This window comes from Apteryx mantelli, chromosome 1 (genome assembly GCF_036417845.1).
Source record: "Apteryx mantelli isolate bAptMan1 chromosome 1, bAptMan1.hap1, whole genome shotgun sequence".
NCBI classification, from domain to species: domain Eukaryota; kingdom Metazoa; phylum Chordata; class Aves; order Apterygiformes; family Apterygidae; genus Apteryx; species Apteryx mantelli.
In genome coordinates, this window is record NC_089978.1 from 162,472,642 (window position 1) to 162,493,808 (window position 21,167).

At 40.6% G+C, this 21,167-nt stretch overlaps 1 protein-coding gene across 4 annotated transcripts in view; it reads right to left on the bottom strand.

Moving 5' to 3' along the window:
* Window positions 1-846: 846 nt before the first annotated feature.
* LARGE1 (LARGE xylosyl- and glucuronyltransferase 1) overlaps window positions 847-21,167 on the bottom strand; it is a 285,687-nt gene continuing 265,366 nt past the window's right edge. Inside the window, exons 11-15 of one of the 4 annotated variants that reach the window (XR_010886140.1) lie at window positions 18,449-18,727; window positions 11,662-11,808; window positions 7,707-7,902; window positions 2,761-3,220; window positions 847-2,641 (exon numbers count right to left, since the gene is read on the bottom strand). Coding sequence is in view for 1 of the 4 variants with exons in the window: in XM_067309055.1 (XP_067165156.1) it covers window positions 3,023-3,220; window positions 7,707-7,902; window positions 11,662-11,808; window positions 18,449-18,727 (820 nt within the window). In the remaining 3 variants the exon portion in view is untranslated. Of the gene's footprint in view, window positions 3,221-7,706; window positions 7,903-11,661; window positions 11,809-18,448; window positions 18,728-21,167 lie in introns of all 4 variants that reach the window. The other 3 variants (XR_010886141.1, XR_010886139.1, XM_067309055.1) reach the window with 3 other exon arrangements.

A 21,167-nucleotide genomic window follows, 5' to 3' on the forward strand; every position in this document is an offset into this window, starting at 1 on the left:
TGGTAGGCCACCCCAAACAATAAGTAGAGGGAATAATTAAAGACAATAAGGACATTGGCAAGAATCTAAATGATTTATTTGCATCAGTCTTCACCAGAGAGGGTGTTGGAGTGATATTTAAATGAGACTCGCACTTTCCAAATAACAAAGATAAGGAGAGGTCATAGACTGAAGAGTCAAGAGAGAAGTTGATGGAACAAATCAATAAATCAAAGGCATTAAATCACCAGGTTTGTCTGATATTTCTTGATGAGTTCAGGAGAAATCTGAGAATTAAGTAACAGAGTTGCTAACAAACATCTACTATAGCAGAGGACTGGAAGACAGTCAGGGTTGTAACTGGGTTGGCGATTTTTGCTGTTGCTGGTTTTTTTCACGGTGTTGGAGGAGGAGTCCTGGCAGTTAGAGACAGGCAAGTAAGCCTAATTTGCTACCAGGTAAATTTGCTGAAATGTATTTAAAAACCAGCCCCCATTCCTCTCAAATTATGAAGCATGTAGACAAACATGACATGACAGATACAAGTCACACAGTGTCTTTAAAGAAAAGAACAGGCTCTTTGAAATTACTAGCAATCGCTGAGCTGGTTACACCAGCCAGCACACCTAAGCCTATCTGGGAGGTCCCACAACTGCTGCACATATAGGAAAGTAGCAGATGATTACCTCCCCGCTCCCCCATCCCCATCTCATGAGCATCGAGGAGGGGATAACATTAGTGTTGATAATGGCACACCCCAGTAATGTACAGGTCCATGCTACAGGTTATGCTGTTGCAGGGCAATATCTATTCCATCTCTGGCCAACACTGTTAAGCCAAGGACAGGTGTACATCTGGAAATGAAAGTTTTCTGTATAGATAAAATTTATTGGTGGTTACACTGAAGCTCTGGAGATTTTATGTGGGTACAGCCAGTGTTCAGCCTCTCTTAGGATAAGCTTTTGATGTCTTTCTTCACATTATATGATCAACAGGACTTTGTGCTGCAGGGTTCTTCTCATCTGCAATAGTCACACTGACCTGGGCCCTTAATGGTGAGTGATATGGGATTTGGGGAGTTAAGATTTCGCTTTTTTTTTTTTTTTAATATATTTTAGCCAGGACTGAGCAGTCATTTCACTTCTTCTCAGCTCTTCACAGGTTTTTATGCAAATCTTTAAATGAAGCCAGTAAGAATAGAAGAAAAGTACTTTGGAAAATTATGCAGTGAAGTATTCATATGCAGCCAAAACTCCCAGGGGAAAATGTAACAATTACACATAGCTTTCCGCCCCTTTTTATTTCCTGTCAAAGATGTTGCCTTTTTTGGCTTTTCTTATATATACACAGCATGATGAACTGATATTTGTAGTTTAAATGTCTCGTTTAACTGCGTGGTTCCCACTGTAGCAGAAAGCTCTCACAAAATGTCAGGTTAGAAATAAAACCAAGCTCTAGAGGGATGAGGTGGGGAGGAAAGTAGAAGGAAGATCCAGTGGCTGAAAAACAAAATGGAATAAAGTGAGCAGAATGCAACGTGGATCCATTTAACAGCCTAGTCAGTGGTATCGGTAAGTATGGTCTATGTGGGTCTGGGGCAGGGAGAGAGACACATTTCTCATTGAGTCGTTTCTGCTTTCTCTATTAACATTGCAACAGAAATTACAAGTAGCCCTGCAAGGGGTAGTGCATTAAACCTCATCTCCTTATCCAATGTAAATACAACATTAATACTGAAGAAGAAAATGGCAAAAAGTCCAGCGTCTTGTTTTCTGTGTTTTGCTTGTTAGGTTTCCTGTCCACCCTCCAGAATATTCCTGTGCATATTGACATTGTGAACTTGACCAGCCCACATTCAAGCAAACGCTCACACTCAGATTCCCAGTGCATTCTCTTCTCCCCCTCAAATGGGGAGTTTATTCCTAGCAGTTCTGCTCCTTTTATTTATAAACTCCTTTAACGAAGTAGTTCTGAGACCTTGTAGCAGGCAGCAGGACAGCACCCAGGCTACTAATTGCCGTGTTTATATTCCCTGTTCAGCAAAGAAGTCCACTTAAAGCCCAAGGCCCAGTGCCTTCACGGATGGACATGCACCGAAAGAGTCTACAGGTCAATATCCCCCAGCACAAAATGCCTTCTATGGAAAATCCAATTCTTGCCTAAAAAAGATAGAGAGTTACAACCAGGCCTTTTATTTTACGAGACACACATGAACAAGTTGCTCTGGTGAAAACAGACCTTACACTAACAAGTTTTGTTCACATTCTGGCAGAACTATTGTTCTCTTTTACTGGACTACCAGAACCGAAGATGGAAAAGGAACACAAGGGTGACGTTTCCTTGGCAAGGAAAGCAACGGCATTTAGAACTGGGGAAATGGCAGGGTAGGGCATAGAGGATTTTCCTGATAAAACAGAATTAATTTGAGAATAAAAGACCAACAGATAGCATGTACACACCTAAACCAGTAACACACCTTCTCTAGAGTGCAGTATTGTATAAGCTTCCCCCTTCATTTTCAAGGCTAATTCAGACCTTTGGCTCATCCTGCATTAACAAGGTCATCCATGTTAACAGGGCCACTGTGAAAGTTCACAGCTGAAAGTTCCCTTTTAGAGTAGTGCAGATTTGAAATTCACAGGACAGCGATCCGAAGATCTTCCTTTACAGATAAAAAGCATGTCAAATTATTAAATAGCAACATGAAATCCTATATTCTGAAGGTCTGTCTTTGCTCTGCAGTTAAGAGAACGGCATTCCCAGCCCGTCCCCATTCCCCACCTCCTGTGGTACGATGGGATTGCGGCTGGCCCCTCTCATTCACACTTCACAAATGCTAAAGCTGAAAGGCCTGGGGTAGTCAGGGAAGGGACTAATGAGCATAGTCTGAAGACATGTCACTTCAAATCTCTACTGTTAGAATTGCCAGGTATGATATAAAAACAGAAAGTATTTCTCAGTTCAAAGTTTAAAGACTGGACCCCAAACATGAAGTGGCTCCTCCCTTCGGTGTCTTTGTTTCCCGTAAACGGGCTCTGTTGTGCTAGCTGTTGTTCTCTGCCGTGAGATATTTGAGAGCTGCAAAGCCGTAATGGCGTGACATATCTTGCTGGAATTCCTCCTTCAGGGTCTTGAGACAGATGCGGTATTGCTTGTTGGAGCGAAACTTGGTGATGTCAAAGCTGGGGGCATGCGGCATATGGATCATGTAGGCGTTGGGCAGCACTGTGAACTCGTACTCCTAGGGGAGAAAGACACCAGCTGTGAGGCGTGTTCCCAAACCCTCCTGCAACGCATCTCTCTCATACCTCTGTAGTCAAACATGCTCAGTCACGTGACAGTGAATGTAGATCTCAAAAACAACCCACAATGATATGCTAACCCATAAAGATACGCTAAATCAGCCTTCTTTTTTTAACTTGCATTTTCTTGGGTTTATGACGGACTTGCTTTCTCTTTTAAAAGTCTTTACCCCATATAAGCCAAATAATGGGGAAACAGGGCTAAAGTTATGTCTGAAGTCATGTTTGCAGCAGTGTGACTGCTACCAATGCAGCTGTGAGTGCGGACAGTATGAACCTCAAGCATCCATGCAAATGCATGCTTTTGTCCCTATAATTTATCTTACTCTTGGTGCTGGAATAAGCTATAATCACAAAAGCATACCTTAGGCTACACCTGTTGCTTTTTCTGTATCCTAACATACCTACAGTAACAAAACTGTCTGAAAGCATTTAGAAATCTGCAATAACAGGAGAAGATGGTATCTTTCATAGGCCACGTGTGAAAAGGGACGTGCTAAATCCATACTCTTTGAGATGCTTTTATGCAAATTAGCTTCTCCTTCACAAAGTATGAGACACTGGTAATTATTCCTCTCCTCTGAAACTGCTTCACTAATTTTATATGTTTAAACATGACCAAGATTTCTGACAATATTTTTTGTTGTTTAAAAATGGTGGTTTATCTAAGTTTCAGTTTCCCCTGTTAGAACTGTTCCAGTTTTATAAGTACATATATGATCATTAGAGCAAAGCTAGACAAAGACTTGATTCTGCAGACAAGTTGTAAGGGCAGTAGTGTAAGATATGCAAGAACCAGGTATCTACTCCTACAAGGCACTGGGAAGAAAAGGGACTTGAACCTCAGTGTTTTGCAGCCAAACCAAGTGCCCTAAGCACTCAGGTATCAGCTCTTTCTTCGTATGAACTTTCAAAAAGTCTGAGTTTAGATGGGATGCAAATGACAAGGAACTTTGAAGCCTCCAAAGACAGAATTCCTGTGATCCTTACCAGTCTCTACTACAACTGTTGTTGCATTGCCTCTTCAACCAAGACTGTATAAGATAGTGGGCAGTGAAGGAACAGCCAGAGAGCTCCTCCAGAGCATGCTGGCTTTAAAAGAAATGGTGCCCAATTTCTCCTGCTTTGCCAACTCCAGTTACTTGTAGATTAAAGAATCTGTGCAGAGATGCAGAGTATCTGCAGCACAGAGGCAGAGTATTGCAAAATATTCTGTATATTTCTATAAAGAAATTTATGGGTGAGAACACACTTGTAATAAACAAGAGTGCTCTCATCTACATATCTCTCTTTACCTAACAAAATCTGATCAACCTGGAAGAGACTCAAAACTGCTGGGTCATGATGCTATTAGAAACCAACTCTTTGAACAACATTGCTGGAAATGGAGCAGCTAAGGCTGCAGTACTGTCCCAGAGACACCTATGAAACAGTAGTACATGTGGGACCAGCAGGTGCAGATGCAGCTTTATGGCTGCTGCTTTCTCATTATGGGAGTCCCTGTACGTTGCTGGCTAGTGCTGAAGTGGTAAATCTTTGTGTCAAGCGACAGTGCTGTCATACTTGGGAATGGGCCCCTCTGAGCTTCTGTGTGGGACAACACACATACAGTAAGAGCAAAATAATGTGATGCTCACATGCAGAACTCCTTTAGCTGGAAGAGATTTAGAACTAATGGGGAACCAAACATAGAAACAAAGGCTGGCATGGTGGAGTGAGGAGAGCAGATAAGCAACAAACTACAAAATACATCTCCACAGGTCCTTAACATCTAGGGCTGAATCTACAGAGGAAGATATATTCCTCTCATACAATCTTCTCCTTTCTCTCTGTATGTCAAGTCTGCAACTCTGCAGGTCAGGTCAGGTCTATGTTCTGTGGTGTAAAACATTCAGCACTGCAGTGCTCCCATCCCTCCAAAAAGCCTTCAGGCACATACATTGTTCCAAAAACTTACTGGTCTGTTGCTAATAAGCCCCTTTGAAAGATGCTGGGCTGGAGTCCTGGAAAAGGGGAAGCTCACAGGCTAGTTCCACAGTCACTGGAAGAGTGGGGAAAGGTTTCTGAATGGCCCATCTCTACTATAAGGAAATGTCTCTTCAGAAAGCAATGCACTTGCTGAAACCTCTGTCCCTACCTCACAGGTTATAAATTCTTTAGACAGGGACTGCCATTATCTATGTATTTGTACAGCACTCAGCTCCGTGGACATCTGCATGCCCCCAGAATAATAACTATGATTATCTCTGCACTGTCTGCTGCTCTGAAGGACAATAGCCGCACAGGCCCCTGTAATGGAGGCTCACGCAATCCTCTTGACAGATGCTGGAGTTGTGAGGAGCAGTGAAATAATTCAATTGAGAAGCTGCTCTTCCTGCTGATAATGGAGCCAGCTGAGCAGCTGCAGGACCCTGATTTGCATACACCTCGAAGCAGAGGAATGCCTTGTGGGTGCTCAGTGCAGTGTTCCCTCTTTTTAGGGAGGGGGTGTTGTCACACTTATTCCAAATCCTCCCTGTTAATCTAAGGAGCAGTCAACCAGAAGAGACAGAATTCAGGAGAAGGATCAAAATACAAAAAAGAAGAAGCAGTTGAGAGCTTGAAGCAACACTAAACAAGTCCTAATTAGGGGCACATCTTAGTTTATTGCAAGGAAAACAGAACAACAGAGTAGTACAGTAGATTCTGGGCTGGCGCATGGAATGCTCCTGATATTTCTAGCTGTCATAGGGGAAGGTAGCTATGCAATTCCACATCTTCTCCAGACTGAGACTGTGTAGCACACTATCCCAGTATGCCCATTACTACAGATGGAATGAAATTTCTTTTCAATATCAGGGTGGTTTTAAGACTGGAAAAGAGAGAAAAGCAACTTCCCAGAATCAGTTCCAATCCAAGGGCTAATTAAAATAGCTGCTATGATCAACTTTTGAAAAATCTTCTGAATTATTCTCCATGAGTCTGTATGCTTGGCAAAACAGTCTCTGAACAAGAAAGTTAAACTCTGAGTGCTAGATGAGAGCAGCCACTGGAAAGGTAAGCTGTGTTACCCAGATTAACAAATAATAAATAATTATCCTGGCACTCTCCACTTTGATTAGTGTTTGGAAAGCACACTGGAAAAATTAAAGTGCTATAGCAGAGCAAAATACTATTATTAAGGATAATATAGTAGACTACTTTTGCTTACTCTGCAATCATTTTTTCTCAACATAAGTAGGTAAAGATTCATTGGGAATGCCCTTTTGCAAACAGAGGTGAGTGGCAGCCAGCCCAAAGTGACCATGTGGTATTGTAAGCAGAAGTAGAAAATATTCCTCCCACATTGGTGCCTGCACATAAGTACACTGTACCCCCCATCCCAAACTTAAAATCTCCCAGTAACATGTTGCATGTCTTGTACTGCTCAGCTCCATGCAAATTGCTAAGGGGTGAGGATCAGCCATATCCCAGACCCAAGTTCTCATAGCAGAAGCTAGCACAGTGGAATGCAGCTGGCCAAAAAGTATGGCTTTCAGTTAGCATGAAATGCTACTAGTTCAAAAACTGGGATCAGTCCACACTGAACTGAAACAAAACTAAAAAAATACATATATATAGAGAAAATGCCATGACCAAGACCCTGCTGACTGACACACTGGTTAGCTTCACATCCAAGAACAGCAGGGACATGCAAAACCAGCCATTTCAGTCAGCAGCAGTACTGGGCTCCCAGAGAATCATAGCCACTTCCAGTCTCTTAGATCTAGGGCTGTGGCAGGGACCATGGCAGCTCTGACAGCTCTGGTGCCAGTCTGGGACTTTCCAGGTTTCCCCGGATCTTTATTCTTATAGATTGTGCCCAGCAGCTCCATCCTAGAGCCACAGACCCAAGAGGCAAATAGCCCAAAGATAAGGTACCTGGATCCTTTAGGGTCTGCCCCACAGCCAGAGATCATGAAAATGTAAAGTCCTTGGCTTTGCAGAGATACACTCTAAATCCAGGCCAGAAAATGAAGATGCTTGCCTTCGATTCAATTTAAGATTGCTTTTTGAATTCTAGAATTAGCATTTAGGACTGACCAAAGTTTGTGTAACTAAAAAACTTCTAGCTAGCTCTATAGCTCCCCTAGTAGGTGATGTGATTGCCAACAAGTGCTGCAATACTTTGGCACACTGTTGGGGAAGAGGAGGGCACAGCAGGAACAGTAACACTCTGAGACAACAGATTTCTCAGCACCGATAAATGAATTCATTCAAACACTCTTCTCTGTGCTTGATAAGTACTAAACTGGGTGTTCCCAACTCAAAAATTACTCATTAAAGAGTTCAGTAAGGCCAAAGGAGCAATTTGGTGATGCAAAGTCTCAATCTATTCCACAGAACATGGATATATTTAACTACTCCGCTGCCCCTCGGTCAGATATGAAGAAGTTGTCTCCTCACCTGTGCATCCAGTTCCATGATGTGAGCTACTTTGTTCCAGCCAAATCCAACAAACCGTCTGTCATATTCAGGGCAGTCCTTCCTCACAACAACGTATGGCTCAAAGTCTGCTTCCCACTCAACGCGGTAGGGGGTGGTGGCTGTTCGCCATTTGGCAAAGTTTGTTGGCGCATGCCCTTTTGTCCAGACGTGATACCTTAAACAGACATTAATGGCGTGGACATGGGGAAGCAATTAAATAGGAGGCATCTTGGCAAGGCTACAGAAAGTTACTTGCTAGATAGAATGCTCAAAAATAAGGACATTAGCTTGCAGTTCACATCACCATTTTCAAGACACATTAGAGGCAATTTCTAGGACTATTTCCAACAGGCTTCCCAGACCCTCTATGTGCTCAGTGCTTAAACACATCTAGTTGGTGAAGGATAGTGTGAAAAAGGTACCTAACACTAATGCTAGTGTGAGAAACAATTACAAAGTACACAGACAGTTCATCTGCTCTAGCAAGTGCTGTCTCTCTTTCCTAGCAACCAAGTGGCTGTAACAGTGCTCTAAAATCAGTATGAAATTCTGCAGTTCAGATAAGGCCCCTGAGAACTAGCTATTTCTACACCACAGTGACATTCACGGTCTGTTTGATATGTAATTTTATAATTTGTATGAGAGACACCTGCAGCTCTGGATAGATGTTCCTTTTTATTAATTACTGTTATTATTATGGTAGGAGCCAAAGTATCTAATTAAGTTAATAAGTAAAATACTACATAAAGGCTTTCTGCTGTACTTTTTATATTGCGGGGAGTGCCCATGTGATCCTGAGTAGGATAATCAATTTGATTTACAGAAAAAAATCCTTTTATAGTTCGTTAATCTTATTTAGATCACAGCAGGTCCCTTCCAAGCACAGCTTGAATCCACCCCATTAGTGTCAGGGTCAATGATTCTCTCGCCCACTTACTCTTCTTACACCTTCCCAAAAATCAATGAGACAGGCTCTTTCTGCAGACTCATAGATTAAATAATGAAACAAAGGCATAGCACTGTATTACAGTGCTCTGAGATGTGTAACTGGAGGGGCAAAGCAAACATCCTACCAGTGTGTAATGTAAGGTATATTGAATTCACAGGGATGACTCATATGCTAAAAGTGAAGGGATTTAAGCATTAACTATTTACAGAATTAGCACCTAAGGCAATGTTTCAACCCCAGAAATTCTGATAATATTGTAAGCCTTCATTGCTCGAAACAGAGAGGTAAAAATCACAACCTAGGAGTTTATACTTTGGCTGTATATTTGTACAGGTTATAACTGGAAAAACAGAGAGGTGTGCAGTTTCTCTGACTCTCTTTGTTAAGGGGTTGTGCAGGAGGACAGAGTTATCAGGATAGCACTTGGGACCCAAGTAATTTATGTTCCTTTGAAGGCTGCGTTTCTAAATTGTAAAAAGGTTGCATCACTTTCAGATATTTGGCTTGTGGAAGTTTCATCTTATTTTCTACATCTACTGTTTTCTTTTTTTAATAAAATTTCAAAGCTATAGTAAACTTTGCTAAAGATAACAAAATGAAATTTTTATTCTTCTCAGAGTGTTCTTGCTCCCTGCCTTTTCCCTCAAAGCTTCACGTTTCAGTGAGAAAATGATTTAGTGAAATAAAAACATTCCTTGTTCTGTTCTCAGATGCTTAAGCATTTTGCTGGATTGTAGACGCAATCAATTAATTACTTAATCAGTTGCTGATTATGTTTTCTCAATATGATGCATCTTCTACCAACTGTGGTTTTCGTTGTGACTGAAAGCAATCTCGGCAGTACAATTTGTGGTTCATCAGCTACTATGCAGCCACAAAGTGGGCATATCCTCATGAGGCACAGTCACAGCCAGAACCAGCAAAGCCAGCAAGACTGCACAAAGCATCCCACTGCCATGGAGGGTTTCCACACAGCATACCTTGCCAGCCATGGATGCTCACGTGTCTTCTTTTTTTCTTTTGGTGGTGACTGGGGGATGTAATTGAGAGCTGTTTTGTACTTCTTAGCTGCCCAGAGGCAGAAAAGGTCACCATTTGGAAAAGAGGTGACAAAAGCAATTTCACTGAGGGAAAGACTGTAATCTGCCAGGTGGTGTGAAGGACTGGGATGCTGCAGGCACTCTCAGCAATCACTGTCACAGCAGCCCTCCTCCCAGCTCACTCCCACCAGCTCAGCCTCGAATTGTGGCATTATTAAAGCACCTTGAAAGTGGAGGTGGAAATTCCCAGCCCAGATCACAGCTGCTATGTGGCTGTTGATAGATTTGAGCAATGAAATGAGCCAAGGAAAGCTAGGGAAATATTTGTAAAATGTGTCCCACATTAATATGTAAACCAACTACAGACCTCATGTCCTTCAATTCTTATTTAACCTTGCTCTGGCAAAACTCCCACTGATGTTAAAGAGACTTTTGCCTGAGTGAGACTTAGGAAAGGACCTGCAAATCTGGCTGTGTATGTAACATGCCAATAGGATGTATAGCTCGAAGATGAAATCTGTAGTTGAAGACCACTGCTGTGCAGGCTGAAAATTTGATTGTTGGTGGAAGGTAACATCAGAAATAAAATCCTGAGGGTGTTATGTTCCACTAGATGGATTTTTTCTTTCAATGATGGAGAAACATTTTTTTTCTATCAACAGATCTCTTGTTAATTGGTATTTCTTCTACTGTTAAAGAATAATTGGAGAGGGAAAGATGCTTGTTCTCTTAGTGTACTTGGATGATTTTCCAGAGAGGCATGCCTCCCCAGTATCTCAATCACCTTGAGTTTCTATTTCAAGGCAGTCCCTGGTACAGGTAGTGTCAGAATTACGTTCTCCAGGATCACACAGGCTGTCTGTTATGACATTTGCATACAGCAATATGAAGGAATGGTATCTGCTGCAATGAGAGAGGTGTATAATACAGGGAGTGGGAGAAGTGCGAGAAAAGCTCTAAGGTAAGGGAAGGATGAGAGAGGCAATAAAGAGCTCCTTCAGCTATAGATAATACCTAGCATTTTTATAGCTGTTTTCATCTTTAGATCTCAAAATACTGTACAAAGGAGAGGTGAACATTGTTACCTGCCTTTCACAGATGGGGAACAGAGACATAAGACAGCAAAGTAATTTTCATACCATCTCCCAGCAGAGCAGTAGCGGAGCTGAGAAGAGAACCCATTTCCTAAGCTCTTTCCTGTGCAATACCATAAGGCCATATTATACTCTTTCCATTACTGTGATGTTTAAAAACATCTACCAATCATACCTTACCACACACCCAAGAGACAGTTAACCCTTGGTGGTTACATTTTAAAGCTAAAGAATCTGTGGCAGATAATAGAAGTGACTTGCTCACAGCTCCAGAAGGAGACTGCTTCAGAAAAGAGCTCAAAATTCAGGTGTTCCTGACTTCTCAACTTATATCAGAGCACACTGTTTTATTTCTGCATTGAGAAATTCTATTTAAGCAGCTGTTTCATACCTTAAAAGAACACATGACAAGCCTGCGTTTGTTTTCCCAATCAGTCAGTAAGGAAGTGAACCAATGAACAGAGAGAAATTATTTTTGGACACGTGAATGATACAGTTATCTGGATAATATTTGGCAGCCAAAAAAGCAAATTACATGCACATGAGTGTAATGGTCTCGCCTGATTTTGTAGCGCAATAAAAAATAATGAAAATAAAACAAATACAATTTAACAACTGAAGTCCTTCAGTAGAGCAGTATACTACTAGACAAAATGCTGAGCTTACAGATGGAATATATCCACATATGATGCTGTTCACTGCCTCTCTATGAAAGGGGGGAGGAAAATCAAATGCACTTCTTAGTGGAGCTAGCTAGCTAAGAGAGAGAGAGAGATCAAATATTCACAGAACAGTAAAAAAAACCCTTTAGGGATAATTACCACACATTCAACAAAAGCACTTTCTGCTACCTGAATGTGAAGAGGGTTCCCATGTCCAACATAGAGAGCAGCTCTGCTTTTGACTTGGGGAAGGAGAGGCGATAACGCAGAGTCTCAAAAGCAGGTACGATCAGAGCTTTCTTGGTGTTGGCCAAGTCTAACTGAATGACGGACTTCCTGGCAGAGAGAAACAACAAATACAAGCAGGAAAATTTTAACTTGGGCAAATTACTCAGCTTTTCAAAATAGAAAGTAGAGAAAGGGCGGTTTAATATTGTAAATGTGACTGCGGCTCACATTTTATTCCTGGGTTGCCTTGTTTTTTCCTCTCTTTTTTTAATTTACTGCTTTAAGAACTAGTATAATACTTTTCAAAAAGAGTATGGTGTTTGAGGTGTGCTTGAGTGATCAATGCTACCTGCATGTCCAGGGGTGCACAGAACTGAACTATCACTCTTGAGTACAGTCAGTTGACCAGTCCTATAAGGGAAACACAGTTAGATCTGTTTATGTTATTACAGATTATGGGAAAGAGGTTGCCCAGTCAATGGTAGTTCTAACAAAAAGGCATTTGTCCAGAACTCAGGGGGACTCTACAAGAGGAGGAGCTGGGCAGTGTGGTTACACTTCAGCCTAGCCATTGTCTGTGCTTTCTGGGCCATCATACTTCCTTTCTACCTCTGCTTTACAGCTCTGCGTGTCCTGATAGGTGAGTGTAAACTCACTGTGGACCAGCTAGTTGTCCACAGAAACACTGTTTGCCACAATGGTCAGTCTTTGGTCAAGGCAAGGCACAGATCTATTGCAACAGGACATGATGCAAATTAGCAAAAATGTAAACTAATGGAAGTAATTTTTTTTTAATTGTTGTTATTCACATGCACCGTAGTGCCCAGAGATCAGAGTTCATTTGTGCTTAGTGCTGTACGTAAGGCAGAGACGCTGTTCCCTGCAGAGCAGAGCTGTGCATTAGGTGCACGGAGATACCTTGCTCTTTGCCTTCTTCTGCTGCGAGCTGTTCAGTGCTGAAACTGTTACAGAGTGTGTGTGTGCATTCTGCATTTTGCACAACAGGGCCTTTCTCTAGACAGGGGCCTTAGGGTGACTGCTGCAGGAGAACAACAACAGCTTAGCAATCTTATGCACTGCCTGCCAGAGGTATTCAGTCTTTTCTTTCCTAACAAAGTAAAACCCAGAGAGAAGAAAGAGATGTTACTTTTCCATTCCCAGACTGAATCTTACTATGCTTGCCATTAGAAATAACTCCATCTTGATTTTCCTTTCATTATCTGTATATTTCATATGAGAAATCTCCCTCTCTCCCCTGTCAAAGTCAGTTCGCCTTAACAGGATTCACTGTCCTGACTTTTATGTCACTGCAACAAGCAATCAAGGATAATGCTGACGAGCAACAAACTCTCTACAGCCTTATAAGATGAAGGAATTGGGATCACTGTCATAATGCCAGAAAGGACTGAACAAACCACTTTTCTAGGCCTAGAATACCTAGAATTCATTTCTATTGCCATCAGAGAAGAACAGGGTTATTTAATAAAATTTGCATTTTAGAGAATTCATAACAGCCCCTATGGGCCTGTTCTATAAAAAGAATCTGTTCTCAGTGACTTTTTGGAAAGTTTGCATTGTTCAAAGAACCACTGCCACATTCCAGTGAACTTTTCACAACTGAGGGATTTTAACAGCCTCTTATAATAACTTTTCTGTACTTTTTCCACTATCTTCTCCCTCACTGTCACTAATGGCCAAGATATGTGCATGTAAATAGATGACTTCTTCAAAATCAGCCTCCTTGACCTTCCCAAATCACTGAGCAGTGCTAGCATCCAGTCTTGATGACACTCCTAATGATTCTTCCCCTTCGCACCTTCTCTGCAAGCAGCACGTGCTAATATAGTTTCTCTCACAATATCTTTGGCTTTCTGGACTCTATTCAAACTGTCAACTTTGAGCTATGCATCTTTGGGTGTTCATTTCTAGAAAGGAGCAGATGATGTTTGGAGTGACGCTCACCATTCAGGTTCTGCAAGGAAACAGCAGCTTCAGTCTATGCCTGTTGCTATCTTTTTGTCTGATGGAGAGCTCAAAAGTCCCAGGCAAAAATCAAGGTCCCACTGTGCTTGGCACTGTGCAAAGAGTTGGAAACAATCCTGCCCACAAAAGTTCACAGTCTGATATAGGACAAAGCTGAAGTAGGTGTAGGTATCAAGCAAGGGTAAGAGCAGAGACTGTCAGGTGGAGTAAGCTGTGGTGAAACTAGTGTTCAGCATGACTCATTTTGTAAGATACAGGATACAAGCAAAAAATGATGTGGATATCAATAATCCTTGCACACACTCTCTACTGTTATCAACTGCAAATTTAATATAGGTGTCAATGGCATAACCGGGTCTTGGAAAGAGTAGATGACAGTACCCGTACGAATAAAAGTGAAAAGAAGCATGAACAGGCAGATACGTGAGGCTGAAATCACTGGCACAGTCAAAAGTCAGGATGAAAAGACAGGTAAGTGGAGAGAAGCAGACGTCTGAAAACAAGATGCTTGTGGTAGATGCAGTCAAACACAGAGAACTGGTGAAGGTATTTCAAGGGTGCAATAACATAGCGGGATAATCTATGCAGAAATAATTTCAAGAGATATGTGAGCATCTGAGGGGGGATATTATTACGGCCAAAGTGGAGGGGTTCACCATAACTGAGCTGAGGCTTGGGACAGGCTCAGTCAAGAATTCCAGGGGCATGGATCTCCAAGTAGAAGAACAGCATGATTTTGATGGGGGCCAGATGACATAATGGACTAAAGTAAGGGGAAGAAGGAATCAGTGATGACATCCAGATGATGAACCTCAGTGATAAAGAACAACAGAGGCCATGTTAGATGTGATAAAGGCAGAGGGGATTTGGTAGAGAAGAAAACACCTTTCATTTTCTTCTAGGAACCTTAGCTGGTGCTCAGTTCCTTAGCTATGCAGGAAACATGATCATCCACATCGAAATGTTAGCAAGATGGACTGCAGGTAGAGCTCAGAACATAATTCTTTTGATGTTTTTGATCCTTACTTGCTTGTGAGTAAAGGGCCTATCTTAAGTCCCATACATAAACAACATGAGCCAACCCAGAACAACATGGAGAGCTAAGAGTTTTACCTCTTTTTGCCTTTCGCTTTATATTCTCAGTTTTATCAAATATTTTTCAGGGATTAATTTTCTAGAGTCATCATCCTAATTACAATCTAGTCTCCTCCTACCAAAAACAACTTTGTTTTTCCTTGTCTGTGGTGTGATTTTTTTTCCTGTTTGATTGGAGGTGCTTTTTGCTGGTTGATTGGTTCTGTGATGTGTGGAAATGGAAAATTTCCACTATTAGTATTGAAAGATGGGTGGAATATAACACCAATAATACATTTGGTTATTTTGCAAACCAGTGTTGGGGAAACTGTTTAATTCCTACAGTATCCTTCTGAGGGCCATTTTTTGGATTCAGTAATGTAGTTTCAAGGCACATTTTTCCATATTTGTCCTTTTCCCCAGCTCCCAAAACAAGGATATATGATTTTGTGAAGAGCTTTCTCTTTGCTAGTGTTGTCCAGGAAACTGTTTCCCAGGCATCTTTGTGTTCAGACCTGCTGTATGTCATTCTGACACAGCAAAGGTTGGGCTAAATTTCTAATCTACTAATAAACCCTATTTTTTGCAAGGCATGGAAGAAATGACTCTTAAACCACAAGAGTCTCCTCAGAGGTTGAACTAACTCCAGCACGTTGATATCAATCTTTTCATCTTCACATTCCTTTCCAAAAATTAACACGTAATTCTCCTTCCCATGTGGACAGACAGTAATATCATCCCCATTTCTGGAGGATGGGAAAGCTCAGACAGAGAAAGTTTAGCAACCTAATCCTAAACACTTGAATTTGGGAGGGGAAAAAAAAAAATCAATCCATTAATTCAAATTGGCTTTCATCATTTGGACCCTAATTGATTAGTTCAAGAATAATGTACAAAGAAGTCATAGAGCTTGTGATAAGAACTGAAGAGTTGTCAGTCCAGTGTTAAATTCATTAGAACATTCTTTCTCTCTGCAAAAACAACGAATGCATAACCTATGAATGCATCCAACAAATACAAATTAACAGTCAGAACATGAAGCCTGTCTCTTGCTGAGATGCTAAAGAGCAACTTCACAATTCAGGTTGGAAGGGACAGGTAAAAAACCTGTGGCTAGAATTAGGATACAAGCTCCCAATTCATGCTAAATGTGTCACTGTAAGCAAAGGGCCTATTTTACACAAATGTATCAGGAAGGAACTTTAATGCTAGCTGTGACAACTGTAGATACTATAAAGAAACAGCCTGTCTAGTTATTTTATAAGAACCTTTAGGATGACCCACAGACCTTACATATAGCAATCAGAAGGAGCCTTTAGCTCTGTGGCAGTGACAAGATGACCTCAGTAATTAATGACTGAAGGTGACAAAAGACTCCTACTCAGCACAGACCACAGAAGGCTCTGAGTTTTGTAAACAGGAAATCTTTAAATGACACATTTCTTTCCCTGTGTACTTTACAGAAGAATAAGGTGGGACAGAAAGAGATTTTGATGGAGATTAAAAGCATTGAAATGGCCTTACTTAACAGCTGTGGAAAAACTCAGTCTAAGTGCTAGAAACAGATACATAGAGGGACAACTAACCATCAGCTCCTCTTTCAAAAATGGCTACAACCCTTCACATACAGTGCCTTCAAAATATGTCAAAAATGTCTTTCAAAATTCCTCTCTTTCTTAGAATATTCTGTAGATATACAATCTACAGTATATGTAAACCAGTAAATTAGCAAGTGAGGACTTTTGTGACTTGTCCTGTACAAAGCCATGCCTGAAACACCACACTATTTCTATTTGCTTACAGTTAGTCTATCTGAGAAAATGAAGATGAAAATGTTTGCTTGCCTTTCTAAAGAACAGTTGTTAACATTCAGATAGATAGTACTAATCAGTTATTTGCAGAGTCAATGCAGAAAGATACAAGGTATAAGTATTTAAAATAATCTCATAGCACCCCCTGCTATTTTGCTCAGAAAAAAATCATTATTTAAACAGCTACAAAAGATTCTTGTTCATACAAAAAAAATCCAATTCCCTTTTAAAGAGCTGGTACTAGCAGATTAGCAATTTCGATATTCCTGGGCAGCAGAGGCTCACAATCAGAGTTAAGCTGGTATGAGACTCACAAAAAGACTTGTAGAGTCACACAAGGTCTCAGATGCAACAATTTTCAGTGCAAATCTGTTTTCTTTCTGAACGGCACCAATGGGTGGCATCACTGTGCATTTAGTCCTATGATTCATTATCATCATCCGAGAATAATTTCCATGGCTGTAATGTTTCAAGCATATTGTGGTACATCATTCTGTCTTCTCTCCTCTCTTCTTCCTTTAAGTGTTGGCTCCCATCAGTGCACTGTGAAGCAGCATGGAGGAACAAGTTGCTTTTTTGCTAATAAATGCCAATATCAACAGACGCTATCCCTACTGTGCCCAGCATCAATCTGAAGAAACGTATCCTATGCAACAGTAACATAAAAGAACAGAAAAGCTAATAACAATAGTCCCTATACATAACCTGAGACAGTTACTTTGTGGCAGGGACAGAATTATTTTGTAGTCCTCATAGTCTAAGTCACAAAGAAATATCCCTAAAATAAGTGAGAAACAAGCTGACACAGTGGAGTACAACTTAAATGATATTACTGGACCCCAAGGTCTTAAACGAAGTAGTGAATTTGGCCCAGTGTATGAATGTAGAAAGTAAAAAAGGCAATTAAGTCTCCACGTGAGGTGGAAGTGAGAGAAAGAAGAAACTTAGCTGCAAGCCTGAAACAAAGGAATTTGTCCATAAGTTTATGATACAGGAAGGTATATATATCTTTACACTCCAGAAACGTGGGAGTGCACTATGCACTTAATGGAACACCTACAGGCAGATTCTCACTGAAACCCTTTACCAAATTTAAACAAAGATGAAAAGCAAAACTGGTAGGGAGTAAGAAAATGAAATCCTCCTGTCTGGCCACAGGGCGTCCTCCTTGCTCTATTCTTTGCCCTCAGATGACCAGGTTCTGTAAGAGGGAAAAAGTCTTTATTAAAAGAAGCTGTGTTAATGGATCAGAGGCTCAGCCCAGCCTGCTCACATTCTTTAGGATACAATACACAGTGAGGTTACTCTTCCCACTTTCCTTATACTAATTATTTTGCCTTTACAGGTGCTGGCCTTGCAATCATACTATTGAGCTGATTAGACTATCACTCTATTTTCAAGGTATGGAACTGGATTAAGAGTGTGTCACAGGGAAAAAAGTTCAGTAATGTTTTGCATGCTTTCTTCTGTCACCGACATTGAGAACCAGGGATGTTTAGGGAAATTGCCTGGTTCACATCTCTGCTAATATAGGATGCTATTGCACATTTAATAATGCTTAGTCCAGTTCAGTTTTCAAACTGATTCTTCTGCTGCTGTAAGGGAATTATTCTGATGGCTAACAGAGCTCACATTTAGATCTGACTTTTTCTTTCTTAATCATATTGCCTTACTTCTAGTTACAGCCTCTTCTTCTACCCTAAAAACTTTTTTCCTTTGCTGGGCATTGACACATCAAACATCTATAAGCTGCTTGCTGTTTATTAGGCCCTCTTTCAGACCTAGTCAAACTGCATTATTTCAGGAATGTGTTAGAAGGATGGGTGGTGGAGGAGCTGGAAAAGTGGATGGCAGTGGGAAGCACTGCACTATCTGCTTACCTGAGGTACTCGTAGAGTCCATACATGGGCAAGAAGTCAATGTCGGAGAGAAACATGTATGGTGTGCTGATATGCTTCATGGCCACGTTCCGCAGAAGATTCACAGGGTAGAACTGGCCCTCCTTGTACACAATATGGTATCCGACATTGTGGCGGCTCATAAGGACTTCTGAGCCCTGGGCATAGCGCAGAAATTGCTGAGCTTCTGCATCAGAAAGATAGAGTGCCAGGCTAATTGGACCCTCCCAGTGTTTGCAGATGGCTTCAAGCATCTGGAGCCTGAAAGAAGAAGGGGGAGAATAAGAAAAGGATGTCTCCCTGTCTGGGACTCTTTGCCTGTGATTCATCTGATCAAATACAGATATCTATATCTAAGCGAGACAGATTGGGGTCACTCTATATCCTGTGGAAAGCAATAAGCATTTCTACAGCACAATTCATCTCATCTAAGTCGGTTTCTTTCTGGACAGATGCACTGCACCATAGATTTGGCTGTTTCTCTCCACTGAATACAAGGGTGTCTACAGTGGCCCTAGCTCAGATACAAACATACACAATGCAAATACCTAAAGTCAAGTGAAATCATCACCACCCTTTCTGCCTAAAGCCTTGATGCTGCAGGAAAACCCATAAGGATGATTGCCTTTGTCTGATGGGAGCTTTGAGCAGTTGCAGGGATCTGTCCATGTGGATCGAGATACAGGATAGGGGTCTTGTAATCTTAAGGAGTGCCTAGTGCCCAGTTTACACTTTAGGTTAAGATATTCTCACACACTAACACACTACAGTGCTCTTCAACAAGCTTGTGGAGGACAAAAGGTGTACAGACCCACAGACCATTTTATCTGCTGTTTAGGAAAATCTTCCCAAAATTTTTGCAAAGCAGTGAGTCAGATCTTAAAAGTTGTTAAAAGTGATGGGTCAAGGGAATACTGAGTTATATGAACATTTGCATTGACTAAAACAAAACTCGCTGTCAGGGAAAGGGCCAAAGGATGACACATCAATAGAAATGGTTTTTACTGTGTGTGGGGAGTAAGGAGAGAGGGAGGGAATGACATGGCATGGCTATGAGGTATAAACAAAAAACATTTCAAACAAAAACATCCTTTTAAATACTAATTTATATATGTTACAGCAGTACCTACTCATGTTTCACGAAATGACTTTTAAAATAAGTTGTATCAACGTATATACTTTCAAACTCATGTCAGTTATGACATTATTGATGAAGATGAGAACAAAAAGTCCCATATACAAAGTTAAATCAAATTCACTCTGATCAAAATAGTTCAAGCATTTTGGCAAATTTATACAGAACTGACTAGAGATTAAGATATGCCACCGCAAAATACAGCAAGGACTGATTACAAAGCCTCTTCAGTTAGTGTAAGGAGAAATGAACCTATGCAGCCTAGCCAGACATTCTATTAAAAATTAGGAAGAGCAGACCAGGCAACACAATCATCTTCTCTACCTTTCAAATCCACATGAGTAGATTTTTCCTATTAATATTTATACAAAATACAAAAAAAAGTTTTCTGCATCACTGTAATCAAAGAAAATAATTTTCCCCTTCTACTATCTCCCTAAGCTTTGCAGCAAAAAGGGATGATATACTCATACCAGTAAATACAAATTCTGATTTAACATTAATAGCTTTTTCCTGCATTTCTGAATGATCCTGATGACATCCAAGAAGATATAATTGTTTTTCTTAGATATGAGATATTACATTTACTAGTCTATACCCAGTACATTATTTTCTTTTTGTCTATTATTGAAACAAAGGTTATTATCAGCCTGAAACATACAGCTGAATTAGAAACACAAATCAATAAAAAGGATCTGAAAAGTATGTGAAGGCTATAGGCTTTTGATTGTACAAATAATAAATAGAGAAAAGTATATGCTTTTCACCTTTTTACAATACAGTGGAAACTTATTAATCAGGAGAATCCAATTCATCAGCACTCAGATTTAGGGCAGCTTTTTATAAATGGAATACTTGCCTCAAAAGAAATGCAGCAGAATGCCTTTCAAGGACTCCAAGCAGTGGACAAATGGCAAACATAACTTATTTAAATGGCACACCTGATAATGCCTGAAAAGCTTTTCATGATATTTAAGTGGGAATTGGGTTTTGCTGGTATAAATTTCCAGCTGGGCAGCTTAGTTCCCTTCCGAATACTCCATTTTGCTGTGTCTTTCTCGCTGACAAGCTCCACTTCTGTGAGTTTGATACAGGGGCTGATGGGTGATGTTCCATAATCTGCACTCTGTAGGTGTTTAGAATAGTTTCTTTTGACCATAAAACCTAGAATTACAAGCTTCTAAGCATACCATCACCGAATAATTTCATTTTTGTTAGTGGTCTTGTGGAATGCTTTCTCTTAAGGAATCCAGGGAAAACAAATATACCCCAGTACTGCATAACAACAAGATCATTATTTAGGTGGTACATTTTTCTTTTTTTTCATTTTTTTTTAAAGGTCTGTTTCAGTCAAGAGAATTTTACTGGAATTCAATAATATTGTGAGATTCTGTTTCCACTTTTCCTCTTAAGAACACTCAACCAATTTACAACTCATTTGTACTCTGATTTCAAGCCGTCTAATGCTAGTTGTGTTTTTCCTTGTCCACATTCTGATCTTACATTTTTATAACTCTCATTCTGATTTCTGAAACCTAGGTATGTACCATGCCTTTAAAAAGGCTG